The sequence below is a fragment of the Sesamum indicum genome, linkage group LG8 (assembly GCF_000512975.1).
Source record: "Sesamum indicum cultivar Zhongzhi No. 13 linkage group LG8, S_indicum_v1.0, whole genome shotgun sequence".
Lineage (NCBI taxonomy): Eukaryota > Viridiplantae > Streptophyta > Magnoliopsida > Lamiales > Pedaliaceae > Sesamum > Sesamum indicum.
The window spans coordinates 13,564,518-13,583,672 of NC_026152.1; the positions used below are offsets into that span (position 1 = coordinate 13,564,518).

At 37.3% G+C, this 19,155-nt stretch overlaps 3 protein-coding genes across 5 annotated transcripts; 1 reads left to right on the forward strand and 2 right to left on the reverse strand.

The window, feature by feature from the left end:
- On the reverse strand, positions 592-3,912 carry LOC105168491 (sterol 14-demethylase). The gene is made up of 3 exons (XM_011088594.2): positions 3,686-3,912; positions 2,913-3,420; positions 592-1,802 (listed from the first exon to the last, which is right to left on the reverse strand). Exons 2-3 carry the CDS (start codon positions 3,390-3,392, stop codon positions 804-806), a joined length of 1,479 nt encoding a protein of 492 aa, XP_011086896.1. The 5' UTR covers positions 3,393-3,420; positions 3,686-3,912; the 3' UTR covers positions 592-803.
- On the reverse strand, positions 7,077-10,559 carry LOC105168495. The gene is made up of 4 exons (XM_011088598.2): positions 10,402-10,559; positions 8,968-9,017; positions 7,477-7,898; positions 7,077-7,350 (listed from the first exon to the last, which is right to left on the reverse strand). The coding sequence occupies exons 1-4, from the start codon at positions 10,538-10,540 to the stop codon at positions 7,305-7,307; spliced, it is 657 nt and encodes a 218-aa protein (XP_011086900.1). The 5' UTR covers positions 10,541-10,559; the 3' UTR covers positions 7,077-7,304.
- Positions 10,430-18,053, forward strand: LOC105168493 (retinoblastoma-related protein). 3 transcript variants are annotated; one of them, XM_011088597.2, is made up of 19 exons: positions 10,430-10,559; positions 11,129-11,236; positions 11,692-11,799; positions 11,943-12,064; positions 12,160-12,256; positions 12,380-12,426; positions 13,021-13,219; positions 13,495-13,561; positions 13,689-13,865; positions 13,966-14,165; positions 14,250-15,102; positions 15,280-15,442; positions 15,555-15,627; positions 15,803-15,979; positions 16,063-16,182; positions 16,255-16,399; positions 16,558-16,670; positions 17,419-17,534; positions 17,623-17,773. In XM_011088597.2, the coding sequence occupies exons 2-19, from the start codon at positions 11,147-11,149 to the stop codon at positions 17,771-17,773; spliced, it is 3,018 nt and encodes a 1,005-aa protein (XP_011086899.1). In that variant the 5' UTR covers positions 10,430-10,559; positions 11,129-11,146. The 3 variants fall into 3 exon arrangements, with proteins under 3 accessions (XP_011086899.1, XP_011086898.2, XP_011086897.2); XM_011088596.2 differs by lacking the exon at positions 10,430-10,559 and adding an exon at positions 10,779-10,997 and having other exon boundaries at positions 11,126-11,236; positions 17,623-18,053; XM_011088595.2 differs by lacking the exon at positions 10,430-10,559 and adding an exon at positions 10,779-10,997.

Sequence of the window (19,155 nt, forward strand, 5' to 3'; positions counted from 1 at the left end):
CTTCACTTACCATTGCTGCCATCCACCATCGCCGTGGGTGAATTTTGGCTGCAGCGCGAACACCGCCACCCGCTTCCCTGGACAGCCACTAGAAAAGGTTTGGAGCATAAATTCTTACATCCTATTCTCCATCAGCTCCAAGCACCTCTCTCAATCTGATCTACTATTTCATAATCTTCCATGTTGGTCTTGGATTCCCATTTTCCGTCTCCATCAAAGCCAAGAATTTCATGATATGGGTCAATCCATATCCATTTTCAGCTCAAAGATTCAATCTTTAGGCAAACATTTTAACTGTTATCACACTCACCCATCTCCAGTCCATCGAGGAACTCTGAATTCTATACTTTGGCCTGAGCAAGCAACCGAGAAGAGCAAATCATGAAGTTCCCACATCAGCTTCAACCACAAGACCCCTATAAGGTGGAGCAATAGAGGGTGAAGAAGAAGAGCTTGGATTTTTTTTATAAATTGGGATAAGAATTTACAATTTTAACCCGCATTATATTCAACTGGCTTTGGGCGTTTATGTTCTGGTTATCATCACTATTGAATAAAAATCTGGAAATTATCAAGAACATGACAACCAAATTAATAAAAGCAATAAGGAAACTGCACATCCTCAAAATTTAACGACAAACTTCAACATTCTTGAGCACAGTGACAAATGGGGAAACTAATAGAAGCGAAACAACAAATGACCTGAGTCTGATGAAATCAACACCTAAAATCTGCAGTAAATCCAACCTACAGATGTTGTGCTTGAGCTAAACATGCGGGGATCTTTCAGCAGTATGACCCAATTAGTTAACGGCAAGCTCTCTGCGCTTGTACCGCACCATAACTTTTCCTTTCACACCTACGACCATGGCATTCCAGTCGATCTCTGGAAAAGGTGAAACGAGCTCCATCTCGAAGTTTCTTAGCAAATGGCTCCATATTGCTTTGATTTGTAGATATGCAAATGGCTCGCCCAAACAACCGTGCCTACCACCACCAAAAGATATGTAGGAGAAAGCTCCGGCTGCCTTGTCCTCGTCCCTCCCTGGAGCAAACCTATCAGGGTCATAAGTGTCAGGATCTTTATAAATATGCGGTAACCGGTTTGCAAAAGCCGGAGATGTGGCCACAATATGCCCCCTGGGAATATCATATTCTATTCCTTCCTTGGTCTTCACACTAAAATCGCTGTGTGAGCTCCGCAGAAGCATTATCAGTGGAGGGTGGAGTCTAAGCGCTTCTTTTATGCAACGGTATAGAACTTCCATCTCAGACAAGGTATCGTAATCAATCTTGTTTCCATGCTTTTGCATAATATTTTTCTGCTCATCCACCACGGCTGACATGAATTTTGGGTTGCGCAGGAGGTAAGCCCCAGACCATGTGGAAGTAATGGAACTCGTATGCTGGCCAGCAAAGAGGGCGGCAATGAGTAGGCCAGTGACCTCCGACTCTGTCGTTGATCGTCCGTCTTTATACTTAGAATCTATGAAGCACTGTAGCAAGTCATTCTGTGTCTTGCCTGTTTGTTTACGAGAAGCTATGATGTTTGCAAAAATATCTGCAAGCTTCTTGCGGGCTTGGTCACGACGACGATGTGCTGGGATTGGAAGGTAAGGAAATATGACACTGATAGGAAGCATTCCATTATCAAGGTCATGAAATAGAGCAGAGACATCATCGAACAACTTATTGCGAACCTCTTCACCTAACAAACATCTGCTGGCTGTCAATATGATTAGATGTTCCAATTCATACTTCAGGTCCACTTCACCACTATCTCCCCATTTTGCAAAATAATCCTGCCAATTTACAGAAAGGAAAGATTATAGTCAGTTATTTTTCAGAACCGTGCTTTAAAGACATAATCCATGGTTTAATCAAAATACAACTTTAGAATATTCCATTTCTTTCTACTAAATAGGATATTAGAAAGTTAATTTCCAGCTTGGCATAAAATTCTGCTACATGTAATTCTCCCTTCATCTTTCTGTGATCTACCTACTATCTGAATATGTAAAAACAAAAACAGCATAGAGCCACAACCCAACTACAGTTTGTGAATATAACCCCATCAGCAAAACTGGAAGGGTGAATAGACAGGGATAACATGCATATACTATCAGAAGGGGATGCTACGATTGCGTTGTTCCTGAACAGATGATTTCCTGAAAACATAGTGAAGCTGCAGGATGTCAATCGTGTATTTTGAGAATGCTCCTGTCCCCTTTGCTCTATGTTTACTTTTCTAAATAATATCCAAGAATCCAAGAGATTCAGCCACAGACAGGCAACTTATATAAAGAAACCAACTTTAAGGAGCCAAAAAGAGATGGCCTGAAATTCTAATTTGAGTCGAGCATAGAATAATAACCATCAACTCCCTCTATGGAGGAGGGACACAACTATATAACTTGAATACATAAGATAATCATGTCAGGGATGATTAGATGATAATGATAACCAGTAAGAATAGAAAAATATATGGTTGAATACAATATAGCAAAAGATATAGACACACATGACAATGAGGTTACTCAGTTAAGACTTTGCCAATACAGTTCATGATCTTTTCTCCTCTCTTCCTAACGTTCAGGATCCCCGCAGTACTCAAATAGCACAAGATTTCTTCTCAAAAGAAAAGTAGTGTATATTATAGCAGACTGTTACTCCCTATTTGTAATATCAAAACTTTCAATACATACTAATCTTATTATTAACATATAAAACCAATATGCAAAATAAAGTGCAGCCTACGTGCGTGCATGAGCAGCAAAGACAACAGTCAGCAGCCAACCATCCAAAACACCAGTTAGAAATCAAATTCATTACAGTAGTAAAGATCAGTACATTTGCATGCATACAAGACACAAGAATAAATGGATCAAAACCAAGAAACAAAAGGGAAGTACCTCGGTTTCCGTAACCATCTGCTCAACATAACCTTTGAGCTTAGTGACCCTTAGTGCCTCAGTGAAAAACCTGAACTGCTCCTGCCTAATGGAATAGTCCACATCAAACACCACCCCAGGCCCAAATGTAGGCACATTGAATTGGTAAACCTCTTGCTGGCTGAGATCAGATTCCGGGGCCTTGAAGAAATGGGCTGAAACCTCCGGGCCAATTAAGAAAGTAATGTTCTTATTAAGCAGATTCAGAGTGAACACACTCCCAAGCTTAGGGTACTCCTCCCTCAGCATCACAATCGGCCCTTTCATGAACCGGAGAAGACCGCCAACCACCGGCCACGAGCTAACCGTTGGCGGCAACCGCTTTTTGGATCTTGGGATTATCAATGCAGATATGAGTTTCGCCGCCACAAGAGTGGCCACCAGAAGAAGCCCCACATTCCAGATTTTGTTGTTATCGTTAGTTGATTCCACCACTTCCATTGCTACTGGAAAACACGACCCAAATGCTCTGCATTTTGAAAAAGAACAAACTATCAGATCAAAACCTTACAATAATCCAGAGGTTTTGGCACTAATTTCCACCACCATAACAAAGAAAGAAGAAACAGAATGGACCCAGATTCTCAGATCTAAATGTGCTTTTGATGGAACACTCAAGAATCAGATGAGCACTTGAAATTCGACAGACCCTTCACTCCATTTAGAATTTTTACAAGTATATCTAATCAGATTTGAAGAAAGCATGAACAAGATGAAAAGGGATTGAAATGTACCTGATGACGGGATGAGTAATTGAGTTACACAAGTCAGAGGAGAGACATTGACACTCGATAGGAGTACTCTGCCCAGAGAGATTAAGGTTAGGCACTAATGAGTGGAGGTGATTATTGTGATTTTAGTGATGTTTTTATAAAGGAATTCAAAGCCCGTTTGAAGACCAATTCTAGAGGATCGGCTTAAAATCTGGCTGTAAAGGAGCTGATGAAAAAGACTGAGATTTGAGCTGGATGTGGTGGATTTTTGTGAGAGGTAAAACAGTGGGCCTAATGACTTTAGAGAGAGAGCCCGGTTTTGTCTCCTCTTTGACAGAACTATTTGATAAGATCAATTTTGTTAGTGGAAGATGTCTTTTAACTTTGCTGGCTTGTGACGATCTTTTGTTTTGTTGTTCAATTTTATAATTCTTCAAACTGCCATCTGCAGCTTAAGCCATTAAATATATTACTATGTATTTCAAGATTAAGGATCCTAAGCACTTGGCATTGTTAAGTTAGGAGGGCTCTTATTCAAGTAGTCCACTTGCTTTTATACTCTCCTTTTTGGTGAATGTGTTACCATTTTGTGATTAGAATTAAGTTGTATACTGGACTGACTCGAGTCTACACCTAACATGAATTGATCTTACTAAAATCAGATCAACATCAATCGGTAGATGGACTCAGTTTGGATTCAATACAAACCAATCGTATTAAATTCAATCTAGGATCAATCCATTATTATTAATGATCGCTAATAGATTGATTCTGGGCTTCTAAATAGGTCCAATAGACTCAAACCACGAATTAGCCCAATAGAGGTTCGGTTTAAGCCTAAGCACTAACCAAGTCAGGTCTAAGCCTCATTTCTTTTTTTGGTCTAGAAATAGGTTTGGTCTAGGCTCATAAATGATGATGGTTTAGACTGAACAAATGGTATGGGCTAAGCTTAACCACTTTAACGTATGATTTGGGTTGATGGTTTGATGAATCCAATTCATACTAAACCACATGGTTGTTTAATCAGGTGAAACGATCATGTGAGCATTGGCTAGCCACTGATCACGAATTGGCTTAGCCCGCAGGCCCCAGCATTATGACTCGCATGGGCGGTTCTCTGTTAGAAGCATGCATTACTTGGCAATTTCACGGCACAAATCAAGGTCTTGTGCTGAAAAATGTTGCAATAACGTCAAACATGTTGAAAAAGAGTAAGGATGGGAAGATGTCTCTCTAATATGTAAGACGAATGGGGACGAGAGCAGACATGTTTTTGGGATAGATCTATCCTCACGGCAAATTCGTATTTATGTTGACATGTTTATTGTTGAAATTTGTTAACATGTACCTATCTAAACCACCCGGAGCTTGATAGCTCTGTTGGGTGTAAACTCTAATTAATTATTACAAACCAGAGGGTTTTAAAACCCTTAAAATACAAGCCAACAATACAAAATAAAATTACACAATGGAATTTTATAACAACAGATTTATAAATACACAAAAATAGAAAGATAAATCGTACAAAGGCTCAGAGAGCCAGATCCATTTTGAGGGACAATACACGGTCACGAAGACCGGCAGTCACTACTCACGGTTGCTCAAATGACCGTTCAACCCTTGGGCCACATAGACCCCTTTCTTGAAACTACAAAAGTTTCCTCAAACATTTAGGGTTCACTTAGAACTTTTTTCAATCGGACATAAATAAGAGGGATGATAAGGTAGTATATTTCTTTCTTTTGCCACAACTAGAAACCGACCACTTGATATATAGTGGTTCTGGCAGTGAGAGAAAGGAGGAGGAAGGCGATGGTGAAAGTTCCAAAGCCATAGGAAATAGAAGCAATAGGGGAGATGAACTTGAGAGGGAGGGGGAAGAAATGGGAAAGAGACAGAGACAAAATGAAGTGGGGTAGGGTTAGGGTTAGGATTTATACTTAGTAGTCGGGTCAAGAAATGGATCAGGCCATGGGCCAAGAGAGATGAGCTAGAGCTAGCCAGTGGGCCAAAGGGGGTCATGGATTTGAACCGTCCAAATGAGAGTGAGCTTGGATTTGAGCATGTACCATAAATTCAGCAAACTCCATTCATTTTGAAACAATAACATGTTAAATATGGACCAAAACTTTGTTAGCAAAGGAGAAAAGCACTTGCATGCATGGGTTGAAGCTGATTTGATATGCATGGGGTACGTAGAGAGTGAGTGATGGTGACACCAATCCCACAACACAACCAAATTTACTGCTTCTTGAAGGCAGTGATATTGCAGCTATATAGCTAGCAGTAGCATGCACTGGAGCCCGGAAACAGCAGTCAGTAGTGGTTAAAATACCAAAGCAACGAACTCATCATTGGAGATCCAATCACGACTAGGAAATTTTCATACTCCCAGCACCAGATTGGTGACTGCTTCATATGTCATCTTTATTCACCCCCAAACTTCTTATTCTATTTTATCACTTTTAATTAATTTGGTTAAAGTATTATTTATTTGTAGAGAATTATTTTCAATTATCTTTTAAGGGGCTGTTTACTTTGGGGCCATTAGGTTGAATAAGACAAATTGTATAACTTTGTTCACTTTACCATATGGCATAAGCTTACTGTTTTTGTTACATAAATCAACTCACCACTTGAGGTGGGTTAATCTTTTGTTCCAATTACCTTGTACCCCCACCTTCGAATTCCCACTTTTTCCTACCTCCCGCCACCCCTCATCGCCGTTGTTGTCCCTCAATCTTTTTCCCCCCAATCGAATCCTCTAGTTAGCTGCTGTTAGGATGTCTTTTCCCCCGCTGCAGCAAACCCGCCCTTCTTTCCTCCTTCCTCCCCCCTAAGAAGACTGGTCTTCTTGCTTCCTGATATTGACCTGGGGTTCTTAAATTGGTTGGACTGCAATCTTGAAATGGTTTGTAAATTTTCAATGGAAGGTATTTTCTACTATCAAAAAATAATAATACTAAAAAAAGAATAGAGAGCTAGTTTCTTTGAAGAAGACAAGAAGAAATCCATTTAAGATATATATGTTTTAATTATTTGTCTTTGATTAATATAAAATGAAGGTAAAAAAGTAAAATGCCACTTATCATCATACATATTCAAAAAATGAAGTAAACATGAAATTGTGTTTAATCCCACCTATACAATAAATAAAAGTAAAGTCTCTATAATTAATTCCGAGTTTTTCTATCACACATTTATTAATAACCAATCCTGTAATCCAAATAAATCCATACCCAAAGTAAACAAGAACAACTCTCTTCACTGTCAAATAATCATTACACTGAAATATATATGCGTAACAATTATTTATATATATTTTGATCTAATATATATATATATATATATAGAGAGAGAGAGAGAGAGAGAGAGAGAGAGAGAGAGAGAGAGAGAGAGAGAGACGAAATTAAGAAATAACACTGCAGAACCCTCTTATTATATACTGGACCAAAACAAAACAAAAACACAATGAATAGACCTCACTCCTGCAATGCAGAGGGGTAGGAAATATTAAAAAACGGGGACAATTAGGGGTACGTACATAGCTGCTTCATATATCTAACGCGATTTGCTAGTATTATTATTAGTATTTACAAAGGGCAGGAGATGCAGAATCCCAATTTCTCCTCCTCCATCAATTGCGGACTCCAACTGATTTTAGGGTTTCAATTTCCCTGGAACTGCAACATTTCAGGAACCAAAGAGAAGAGAACCCATACGTTCGGTTAGTTTACAAAAGAAAGCTCCCTTTGGACCCATGATTTCAATATCGTCAAATCATACATGATAATTTACGAAACACGTACCGACTGTAAGCAGCACGGGCAGGAGCGTTGGCGGTGTGCTTGTTGTCCTGGATGTGAGCAACCTTCCTGAGGAAGGACTTAGTCTCGAATTTGTCAGCAGATCGGATAATAGCATCGGGGCTATCCACCTCCGGAATGCACTCCCTCCTCTTCTTGGTGACTTGAACCGACGGGGAATGGAAGAGCTGTTGCTTGGCAGTGTGGATAGCGATGCAGCAGGCGACACCAACCATGCCTCCCATCAGCCCTATCACCGTCCACATTGGTCCATATATAGCACCCAAGCTCCCCAGTCGCCCGCCTTTGCTGGAATGTTGATGCATTGCGCTAGTGGCAACAGAAGCAGCAGCAAATTTGGGAGTAGTGGATGAGGCCAGACTCCGAACCGAATATGGTGTGTGCAGTGATGATCTGCATTGTTTCTGTTGCACCAACAACCCTCTCACTTTTTCAGAATCAATTATATTTTTCCCATTTAAATGCAATTTTAGTCCTCTAATTATATATATTTTCCGTTTTAATCCTTTAATTTTTTAAGATTTCAAAATGATCATCTACCTTTGTTTAATTGCTCAATTTTGATCCTCCTTTCATTGGAATTTCTGTAAAGTTGCCAGAAAATGCCATCTAGATCTGATGTGGTATTAATTGACACATCATATTAGGAGAATTTTATATATATACACAATTATATATATACTCATATACATGGTAGTTACGGCCAATCGCCGCTTCAGAGGTGACAGCTGCCCTAGTTCCCCAACACAAAAGCCGTCGGCCCCAAGTTGCCCAGACAACAGCGACGCCCCTTCCTTCTCTGGACGACAATCGTCGTCGCCAGAGGTTGGCGGCGACGGTCGCGGTTGCCTGAGGCGGTGACCAGCCATCGCCATAGCTATATATTTATACTATATATGAGATATATACATATATATATATGTAATTATATATATACACAAAAAAATGAAAAGAGGAAAAATGCATTATTTTTTTTTTTAAAATAAAAAAATAATTTAATATTTATAAATTATAAAAATAATTAAAAAAGATTTTTTTAAAAATAAAATCTAATGTACTGATCCAAATCAGCCCAAATAGTCAATAATATTTTAGTCCCTAATTTGAAAGTACACATCAAATTCAAGTGGTATTTTGGACAACTTTAGAAAGATTCCGAAGAAAGAAGGACCAAAATTGAACAATTAAAAAAGTTAGAAGACCATTTTAAAAAAATTAAAATAGAAAATGAGTATAATTAGAAGACCAAAATTGCCTTTAATCCTTTAACACATCAAAGTTTGGAGGGGTGAAGCTAGTTTTCTTTTTATTATTATTATTAAGATTTTTTACAAATTAATATATTGCATTTAACCAGAGCCTTTGATTCATATATACGTAGATTGCTATTTGTGTATATATAGTAGTGCAGAAAATATATAGAAGAAGGGAAAAGGACATGAGAAATGAGGTAATTAGATGAAGGTAACTCACCAGTGCATTGAATGCCATGTTGAATTGGAGTGAGAGATAATTATGAAATCCTGAAAATGATTAGGGTTAATTACGCTTATAAATTAAAATGGTAATGATGGATGTATGCATATGCTTAATTTATATATACAATTAATTATTTTCTATTTATGATGATAAAGTTAACGAAATAAGTGGGGTTTCATCCACAAAGATCGTAGGTAGTTCCAGAATTTGAATGTTTCTTCAACTATTTCTTTCATCTTGTTTTTGTTTAGGGTAAGGGGAAATAGCAGCTTTGGTCCTATAAGTAAGAACAGTTTTATCTTTTGTCTTATTTATTACGGAATTGATATTTTTCATTTCGTAATTTATAAAAATTAATACTTTTGATCTTAATTCACTTGTTTGTTTATAATTTAACAACCTAGGCACGTGGCTGTTAAGCGTTAAATTGTAGATAGAAAAATAAATGAGGATCAAAAGTGCTTATTTTTATAATTTATGGGATTAAAAGCGCTAATCCTTTAATGAATGGGACAAAAAATAAAACGAACCTAACTTATGACACTAAAAATACTATTTCCTTTTTAGGGTAAATTTGATCGCCTGAAACCTCTTAAAATTAGATCTAGTATAAGATAATTGTTACTTTTGAAAATGAAAAAAAAAGAGATTATTTTATTTTAAGAACCGATATGTTAATATTATGTTCGCAAGAATTCAAAATTTTTTATTTTTTATACAAGATAATTACATCAAACCATATAAAAATATTTAAAAGAAATGGTCTCCTTTATAAAAAAATGACTAATTTGATAATTTTACAAATATAAACGACTAAGTAATAAAATTAAACTTAAATTGACCATTTTATCCTCCAAAATTCAAACTACGGCTATATTTTTGCCAAAAAATGGTCAGGACGACCAAATCGAAACAAAAATTAAAGTTTAAAGATGCTACAATCAAAAAATAAATTTGAGAGATTAAAGTGATTTTTAACAAAAAATATAAGGGACCAAATATAATATTTACCCAAAATTTAGGTACAGATTGGTCAAAGGTATAAAACATAAATTAAAAACATGTTTTCTCAATTTATTTCTAACAAAAAAAAAACTGATAAGTAATTAAATGAAACTATTACAAACATCCCTAAGCAGATAAATAATTTTTGAAAATATTTCTTTAAATTTTTCAAAAACATTATTAGGGATGAAGTCTTTAAATCAAAACATTTTTCATTAGATTACAAATTCTCTTAAAATAAGCCGTCACAGATGTTACTATAACATAATACTATTTATTTTCTTTGATGCCTCATAATTAATTAAATTAAAGTGTAATTAAGAGTATAATTTCTGATATTGTTTACTCAGAACACAATCAAATTAAACTGAGTACATATATGAATCAGGTCCAGGTATAGTTACAGGTAGATCCTCCACTCACCGCAGCCATAACGATCAGGTTCCCCGCAGCCGCTTTCAGTAGCCAGAACACCAGAGCCACCGCCGGCATTGCAACCCCAGCAGGCGACTAGACTATCAGAGCGCCGTCGCCGTTCTACCACCGCCGCCGGAGCAATCATATTTTCATTCTCCGGTCATGTATGTATTTTCTTTACCTTCTCTCGGGTCGAAGTTTAATCTGATCGGAGTTCGTTTTGCGTTTGAAATGATTGTATGGATTGCTTGGGGCGGCCATTGTTCTTCGCATTTTTTGGGCTGTAAGAAAGGGGATAAAGATGAGGGAATCTTTTCGTTGGGCGGGCAGGGGAAATTTTGGCGGTAAAATTAACCTAATAGACACGTGTCGCGAGCTCAATGGCCCGGCATGTATGCATGTCGGCTATGTGTATGGTAATAGGGCATGACATGTGCATAGGATGCTGTGGATTTCCCGCGCTAGCAGAGGTGAGAGGGCTTATTTTCCCCAAATGCCAAATAGAAAATAAAGAAAACCCAAAACCCCTCTCTCTCTCTCTCTTAGAGATAAGGGAGAAAGCATCAGCAGCACTGCAGCTAAAGATAGTAATTTCAGCAAAGGTTTTTCAGTTTCAGCCATTTTAATTCCTTCTGGTTTAGTTTGCTACTTAACTAGGGTTTGTTTCTTTTGTGGTTTTTCCATGCGTAATTTTTGTGTCTTCTTAATTTTGTCCAATATGTGTATTTAGCAGATCGGAGATCTGAAACATATGGCGGAGCTAAAGAAGATTTCGAGCCCTTCTCGTCCGGGAGATGGAGGTGGAACCACCATTGAAGCTCGATTCGCTCATTTTTGCAAGGTTTCTCTCTCTCTCTCTCTCTCTCTTTTTCCCCTTCTCTTTCAATTTTTACCTCTGTTATATCACGATTTCCTCCCTGCTTTTACTGTATCTTTTGTGGCATTTGCTTCTTTAGTTCCCAAAATTTGACCTTAATGTGTTTTTCCTGTTTTATGTAATTGTCTGGTTTATGGCTTTTGGTTTTTCCAATTATAAGATGATAATTTCCTTTACAAACACAACAAGCATACAGTAAATTTCTTCTCTTTCATATCATGGCTCAAGTTCTTTTGTGTTTCTTGAGATAATTGATGTTCTTGTTGTTTGGATTCCAATTAAGATTACTGAGGGTAATTTGGCTTTCTTTTTTATTTTTGGTCAAAATTAATTGTAGTTGTCACGTGATACAGCTTTGAAGTTGGGCATAGGATTTTCTAATGAACTGTGATTTGCTTTTCTCCCTATCTCATAACCAGAATGATCTACGGTTAGACGAGAACAACTTTTTGGCGCAAGCGACAAAGCTGTTTGACGAAAGCAAGAATCTTCTGTTGGCTAATATCTCTGCTATTGGAACTGGGACAGTATGTGATTCCCTTTTGCTACTTCTGCCTTTTTCCTGTCACTGGCTGTGGTGGTTCTCATTTTTATTGATTATGCTGACTCGTCAGTTGACATTTTATTTCAATCTTACTTTGTTAATGCTTATCAATTTATTGTATATTAGCCGGATGAAGCTGAACGTTACTGGTTTGCATTTATTCTCTACTCGGTGAGGAGGCTCAATGATGGCGGCCTTGTAGAGAAGGGACCCACTTTATGCCACATATTGCGAACAGCAAGGCTCAAGTATTTTCCTTCTTCGGATCACTTTATTTTTTGATCATATGTTAGGTAATTGGCAGTTTTAGATCATTGGCATATTTTTTCATCTTGCCATGCAGCATTATTGACTTTTACAAAGAACTTCATCAGTTTCTCATCAAGGTTGGATCTATATTGAGTAAGCTTTATGGTGGAGATTGGGAAAAGAGACTCGAGGTAATTGAGTGATCTGATTATCTTACATTTGAGCAAGACTTGCTGTTTCATCTGGCATGTTTTGCCTTGTCCTTCTAGTTATTCGGTCCTGTATTTATGCCTAATTCTCAGTTATTCCATCAGGCAAAGGAATCACAAACCAACTTTGTTCACTTGAACCTTTTGAGCAAGTAAGTATACATTAAATATCTATTCTTCTCCTTTGCTTCTGCCGTTGCTGTTATGTATTTTCGCTATTGATCACTCAACTTAACTATTTGATCATGAATTATATTTCTGAGGTTACATAGCATTCAATTATCATGGACACAGGAGAAGAATGGTTCTACCATATTTCATTTTGATCTTTTAACATTTTTACTTCTTATTACTAATGTAGTCTATTTTTCGGTGCAAAACTTGGTTCCGAAATAAAACTTATCAAATTTTAAGTGGCTTCTTATGGGTCCTTTCTTCAGTGCAAATCTTATACTCTACGGTTGCTGTTGAGCTACATGAATAATTAAATTACTTTCAGAACTATTAGTACTTGTCAATCATAATCAGGACTTGTATACTTGGTGATAACCCTTCACTACTCCATCTCCCCATGGGAAATAAAATTACCATTCATGCAAAAGTAAAATAGTTTGTGTCAAGGGCCATATTTGGTCATAGATACCAAATATTTCCTTATTTGGATTAATGACTTGTTTAACGGATGAAATTGCACTTTTTCCTTTCCTTTAAGTCCTCAGTGGATTCTTGTTGACTTTCATTGCCAGGAAATACGAACGTGCGTATCGGGAACTGTTTGCAATAGTTGATGCTAATAACGACAAGCATCAAACAGTTGCCAATTCCTCTGTCTGTGGATCCGACTATTACCGCTTTGGATGGTTACTATTCTTGGCGCTCCGTGTACATGTGTTCCGCCTTTGCAAGGACCTAGTAACATGCACCCATGGTCTAGTTTCTGTATTGGTTAGTAGATTTTAATAGTTTAGTTTGTGAACAATGAACAAGTATCGTTGATTTTTGGCTGGAACAAAAGACTTTCAGGGAGAGTTAAATTATGCATCTTTTTATGTAACTTATACCAATTATTGTGTACTATAAGACGAAAAGAAGATCAAGGTTATGGGTATCTTTATATGCGTGGTCCTGTTTCAGCAGACTGTGTATAATAAGCTAATTCCTAAACTATTTAGAAAACAGTGACTAATTTTTACTAATGCTTCATGTTCAACTCTTCACAGGCAATACTACTTATACATGTTCCAGCTCGTTTGAGAAATTTCAACGTCAATGATTCTGAACGCATTGGTAAGTCTTGATTCAGTATTTTCTCTCAATTGAGAAAAAAGGTTCTGTAATTCATTTGGCCATTTCATGCTTTCCTTGTGGCATTGTCTTTGCTAAAGGGTCACTCGATTTGCTCTCTTATTTGTAGTTATGAAAGATGGCAAGGCTGACCTTCTTACATCACTTTGCAATATGTATGAGACCTCAGAAGATGAACTAAGGAAAACTTTGGAAGAAGCAAATAACTTGATAGCTGATATATTGAAGAAGAAACCTTGTTTGGCTTCTGAACATAAACATGAAAACTTGGAAAAAATCATCACAGGTTAGTTCATTATGTTGTTACTAATCTATGATTTTCATTCTGATGTACTGTCCATCGTTATTCATGCTTCCTTTGATATTTTTATTATGTTGAACTGCAGATGGTTTGATCTACTTTGAAGATTTGATGGATGAATCATCTTTGGCTTCTAGTGTACTTTTACTAGAGAAAGATTATGATGCTGCAACTAAGAACAAGGGTGATTTGGATGAGCGTATTTTTATTAATGAGAATGACAGCTTGCTAGGTTCAGGGAGCTTATCTGGTGGTGCTGTAAGCATGAATGGGAATGAGGCTAAGGTTGGTTTGGAGTTAAATGTTCAAGAGTCTCTAAACCAACAAATCGCTGTTGCTATAACTGTGTTTTTCTTTTTTGCACTTCAGAGGAAACTTGACGCTATGTCCTCCCCAACGAAGACAATTACAAGCCCATTGTCTCCTTACCGCTCTCCTGTAGGTCATTTGAATGGTATTGCAGTTGGTGGCATGTCCAAGATGGCAGCTACTCCTGTCAGCACAGCAATGACAACTGCGAAATGGCTACGGACAGTTATAGCTCCACTTCCATCCAAACCTTCGGCAGAGCTGGAGAGATTTCTGTCATCATGTGACAGAGATGTGACAGCTGATGTCACAAGGAGGGCTCAAATAATACTTGAGGCTATCTTTCCATGTAGTGGTCCAGGGCAAAATGCGAGCTTGATGGACAACATATGGGCTGAACAACGTAGAATGGAAGCAATGAAGCTTTACTTCAGGGTTCTGCAAGCAATGTGCACAGCAGAGTCCCAAATTTTGCATGCGAACAATTTAACTTCTTTGCTAACCAATGAGAGATTCCACAGATGTATGCTTGCATGTTCGGCCGAACTTGTTCTTGCCACACATAAAACTGTAACGATGTTATTTCCAACTGTGTTGGAGAGAACTGGAATAACGGCTTTTGATCTCAGTAAGGTGATAGAGAGCTTCATCAGACATGAAGAAACTCTTCCGAGGGAACTCAGAAGGCATTTAAATTCCCTAGAAGAACGACTATTGGAAAGCATGGTTTGGGAAAAGGGCTCTTCAATGTACAACTCGTTGATAGTAGCAAGACCAGCGCTTTCTGCAGAAATAAATCGTCTTGGCTTGTTAACTGAACCTATGCCATCCTTGGATGCCATTGCCATGCATATTGACATGTCGTGTGGGGTTTTACCTCCCATGCAGTCCTTGCTCAAGCACGAGAAACAAGGTAATGATTTATTTGACTTTTGCATTGTGCCAGATCACGAGAAAGATTGTTTCTTTAAAGTATTAGTCTAAGACTGAGTTTCCTTACAAGGTCCAGAAATGTAGTTTGTTTGGAGATTATGCTTATTTCATAGTTAAATATTGCTTCCAAGTGCTGTACTTGAAATAGTATTTCCAGGTCAAAATGGAGATATTCGTTCACCGAAAAGAGTGTGCATGGAATACCGGAGTGTATTAGTTGAGCGGAATCCCTTCACTTCTCCAGTGAAGGATCGCCTTTTGGGCCTGAACAATCTCAAACCAAAGCTTCCACCACCTATTTTGCAGTCTGCATTTGCCAGGTATTTGCCCCAAAAGCTCTAGACTCAGGAATATCTGTCTATTACTCTTTACCAATTGGCCTTCTTGTGTTCTAGTCACTTGTCCACTATATTATGTTCTACTTTTTTTCAGTCCTACAAGACCGAATCCAGGTGGTGGAGGGGAAACGTGTGCAGAAACAGCAGTCAATGTGTTCTTCAGCAAGGTATGTGATAAGACTAATGCTTGCGGAGATGGTGTTTGCCAATTCTCTTATAGTTGGGAACTTTTGAACTGCTATCTCTTCCTTGCTGTGCTGTGTTCCTGCATTTATGCTACATTGACTACCTGTTTTTTTCACCCTTGAGTACTAAATGCGAATTTTTTCTTTATTCTATTAGATTATCAAGTTAGCTGCTGTCAGAATTAATGGCATGGTTGAAAGGCTACAGCTTTCGCAGCAGATAAGAGAGTGTGTATACTGTCTTTTCCAGAAGATCCTTGGCCAGAGGACAACTCTGTTCTTCAACCGGCATATTGACCAAATTATCCTCTGCTGCTTTTATGGAGTTGCTAAGGTCTGCTACAAGCTGCTTGCTGATTTTGAAGCTGATTCTCTTCTACTCTTCGCAATTCTCTGATGTCCAGGTTTGTGTTGCAGATATCCCAGCTGAACCTGACATTCAAAGAAATCATTTTCAATTACAGAAAGCAACCTCAATGCAAACCACAAGTTTTTCGCAGTGTCTATGTTGATTGGACAGCTCCACGCCGCAACGGGGTATATCACTTTGTACTTTTCCTCTTGATTTGAGATCTATTGAACCTAAGCATTTGATTTGTTTTGAAACAGAAAAGTGGTCCCGATCATGTTGATATCATCACTTTTTACAATGAAATTTTTGTTCCTGCGGTAAAGCCTCTGCTAGTTGAGCTTGCCCCTGGTGGATCAGCACAAAGTAGTTCACATGGCCCAGAGGCCAGGAATAATTGTGATGGTTAGTGCTCTTAGTGGATGTATTTTTTTTTTACCAAGATTCCCTTCTGGCTCTGTTCGAGAAAAGAAAAGGAAGCAAATAAGCAAAAGAAACAAGCCTTTTCGTTTCATCTTATATGATATCGTTATAATTCTTAATGATATATTATGTCCAATTAGGTCCATGTCCAGCATCACCCAAACCATCTCCATTTCCAAGTCTCCCGGACATGTCCCCGAAGAAAGTATCCGCAGCACATAATGTTTATGTCTCTCCATTGCGATCATCTAAGGTATGAAGTTGCCCCAGTTCACTCCTTTCCCCCTTTCTGTCCATTTGTGACTTCTTGCTTTATAGAGAGATCCTGGAAACTTTACATTTTCTTCTGCTATCTGTTGCTTATTTGTGAAAACTTGGAGATTTAATGCAGATTCAAGCTAGAAAAGAAACTGGGAAATGTAACAAAGTTAATTTCTTAATGATCAATTTGTTCACCTTTATTTTGGTTTCCTGAAGTCTTTTCTTACTCACCTAAGTTCTACCCTCTGGCTTAGTAATGTTATATAACTTGCATGCGAAACTTTAGTTGTGTTCCTTTCTTTGGTCATTTCAATGTTATAAGATAGTGTTTGGCTAGTCCTGTTGTACTTTCTTAGTAAGTGCTGTTGTCTGACAATAACGGTTATTTTCTATTTGCTCAATCAAGCTACTCCTACAACTATTTGTAATGTTAGGAACTTGCATTTGCATCTCTCTCTAGTTCAGGTAATCTGGAGGGAAGTTTCCCCTTAGTGCATGTTATGCTGTAGGCTAATAACTGTGTTTTTACAAGTGTAAACTTGACTTTCACCCTTCACATCCTTTCAAACTATAGTCGCTGGACAATAACTTCAAAATTATTTCTATTGAGACCAGTTCATGACTTGGTGATGAATACAGAACTTGAGAAAAAAGATTCAAGGGTCCGTAGATTTCTATCTGATGGATTCATTTTGGGTGCTATCACATTGTTTGATACTATGAGCTGATAAATTTTACAGATGGATGCATTAATTTCACATAGCTCTAAAAGCTATTATGCTTGTGTGGGAGAAAGTACTCATGCTTACCAGAGCCCTTCAAAAGACCTGACTGCTATCAATAACCGCTTGAATGGGTAATTTCGAATTATATACCAACAATCCGCTGATATGCAGTAGTATTGATTCCATATGATATAAAATGATCTCCTTTGCAATTTTCAGAACTCGGAAGCTTAGAGGAACCCTCAATTTTGACGATGTTGATGTTGGCTTGGTAACCGACTCTGTAGTTGCTAACAGCCTTTATGTTCAGAATGGAAACTGCGCATCTTCATCACACATGCACTTGAAATCCGAGCAACCAGACTCATAAATTCACAGCTGTGTATTTCTCCGCTTTGTAGATATTTGCTTTTCTATTGCCCCCTTCATTTTTCTTTTTACTTGGCCAAGGTCATAGGCTAGATACAACCATGGGGTATGATATGAGCGGTGAGTTATTATATAATGGCCGCCACTAATCCCAGGTGCTATACATGTTACTCTTGACCCGAGAATATGTGATGGTGCTTCATCAGCTATGTAATAAAGTTGCATTTTGCCCTCCGCTATTGCTCACGTTCTAACGGTAATCTGAGTCCCTTCCCTTGAAATTGTATAAGTTGAGAGTGGTTGATGCACATGAGTTGCATGGGCAGGTTATACAAAGTGGCTTGCTTCATTCTTCCACTAGGTCCAATGCTGTGAACTCATTTGCTGGATTGGTGCACAGGTTGTCCTTTACCACTAGGTTAAAGGTCCAAAAGATGCTTTTAACTCCAGAAACTATGAATGAATCCTATGAGAGAGTTGCGGCTGAAATTTCAATTCGATGTGTTGTTGACTATAAAATCTGCATATCAATCCGGACAGCACATTGCAAAACCCACTTAAGAATTTTCAGATACCAAAGTCGAATTGAGAATGAGCAAAGTTATTTTAAGACTTAGATTTCTTTTATCATTAATTGGAAAGTATCTTGTGATTGTATTTGACGAAATATACATTTATAAATAAACGCATCATTTATTAGTTATGAAAAAATAGTATATTCATAATTTTATGATAGATTTCTATCATTCAATCCTGTTGTATGAAATTTTTTATTTCTAAAGTTGATAATTTTTTTAATTGATGGGGAAGGAAACAATTAATTCTATCATGTGTAATTCTCTTCCTTATATAATTGATATCAGGGTAAATAGTATAATTGATCCAAAAAGTTTGCATTTAGAATATTCTAGTCCTTCATTTCTTGACGTATATTCCTAGATTTTAGTTTTTGTTTAAATTTGGTTCCTTTGATCATTTCTCGATAAAAATGGAATGATTGTGACTTTTTAAAGGGTAAAAATAGTAAAATTAAGTTTGATTTATTTATTTTAGGTCTTTAAATTTGTAAAATTAGTTCCTTTTTAGATGAATTTTTTTTTTTTTTATATTTTTGTATGTTGAATATATTGTAATTATTTTATGTGAATAATAAAAATTTTGAACTCTTGTGAACATAATAATAGCATATTGCTTAATTTAAAATAGATAGTCTTTTTCACACTTTCAGAAGCTACAAGAAAAAATCAAAAGTTATGGATAATTTTTTAGACTTAGCTAATTTGAAAATATAATAAAATAATTTAGGTCAATAATTTGGGGCATGTTTGGAATTGATTTTGGCGAGTCGGGGGCGGAGTATGAGTTTTGTATCGGACCCACTTC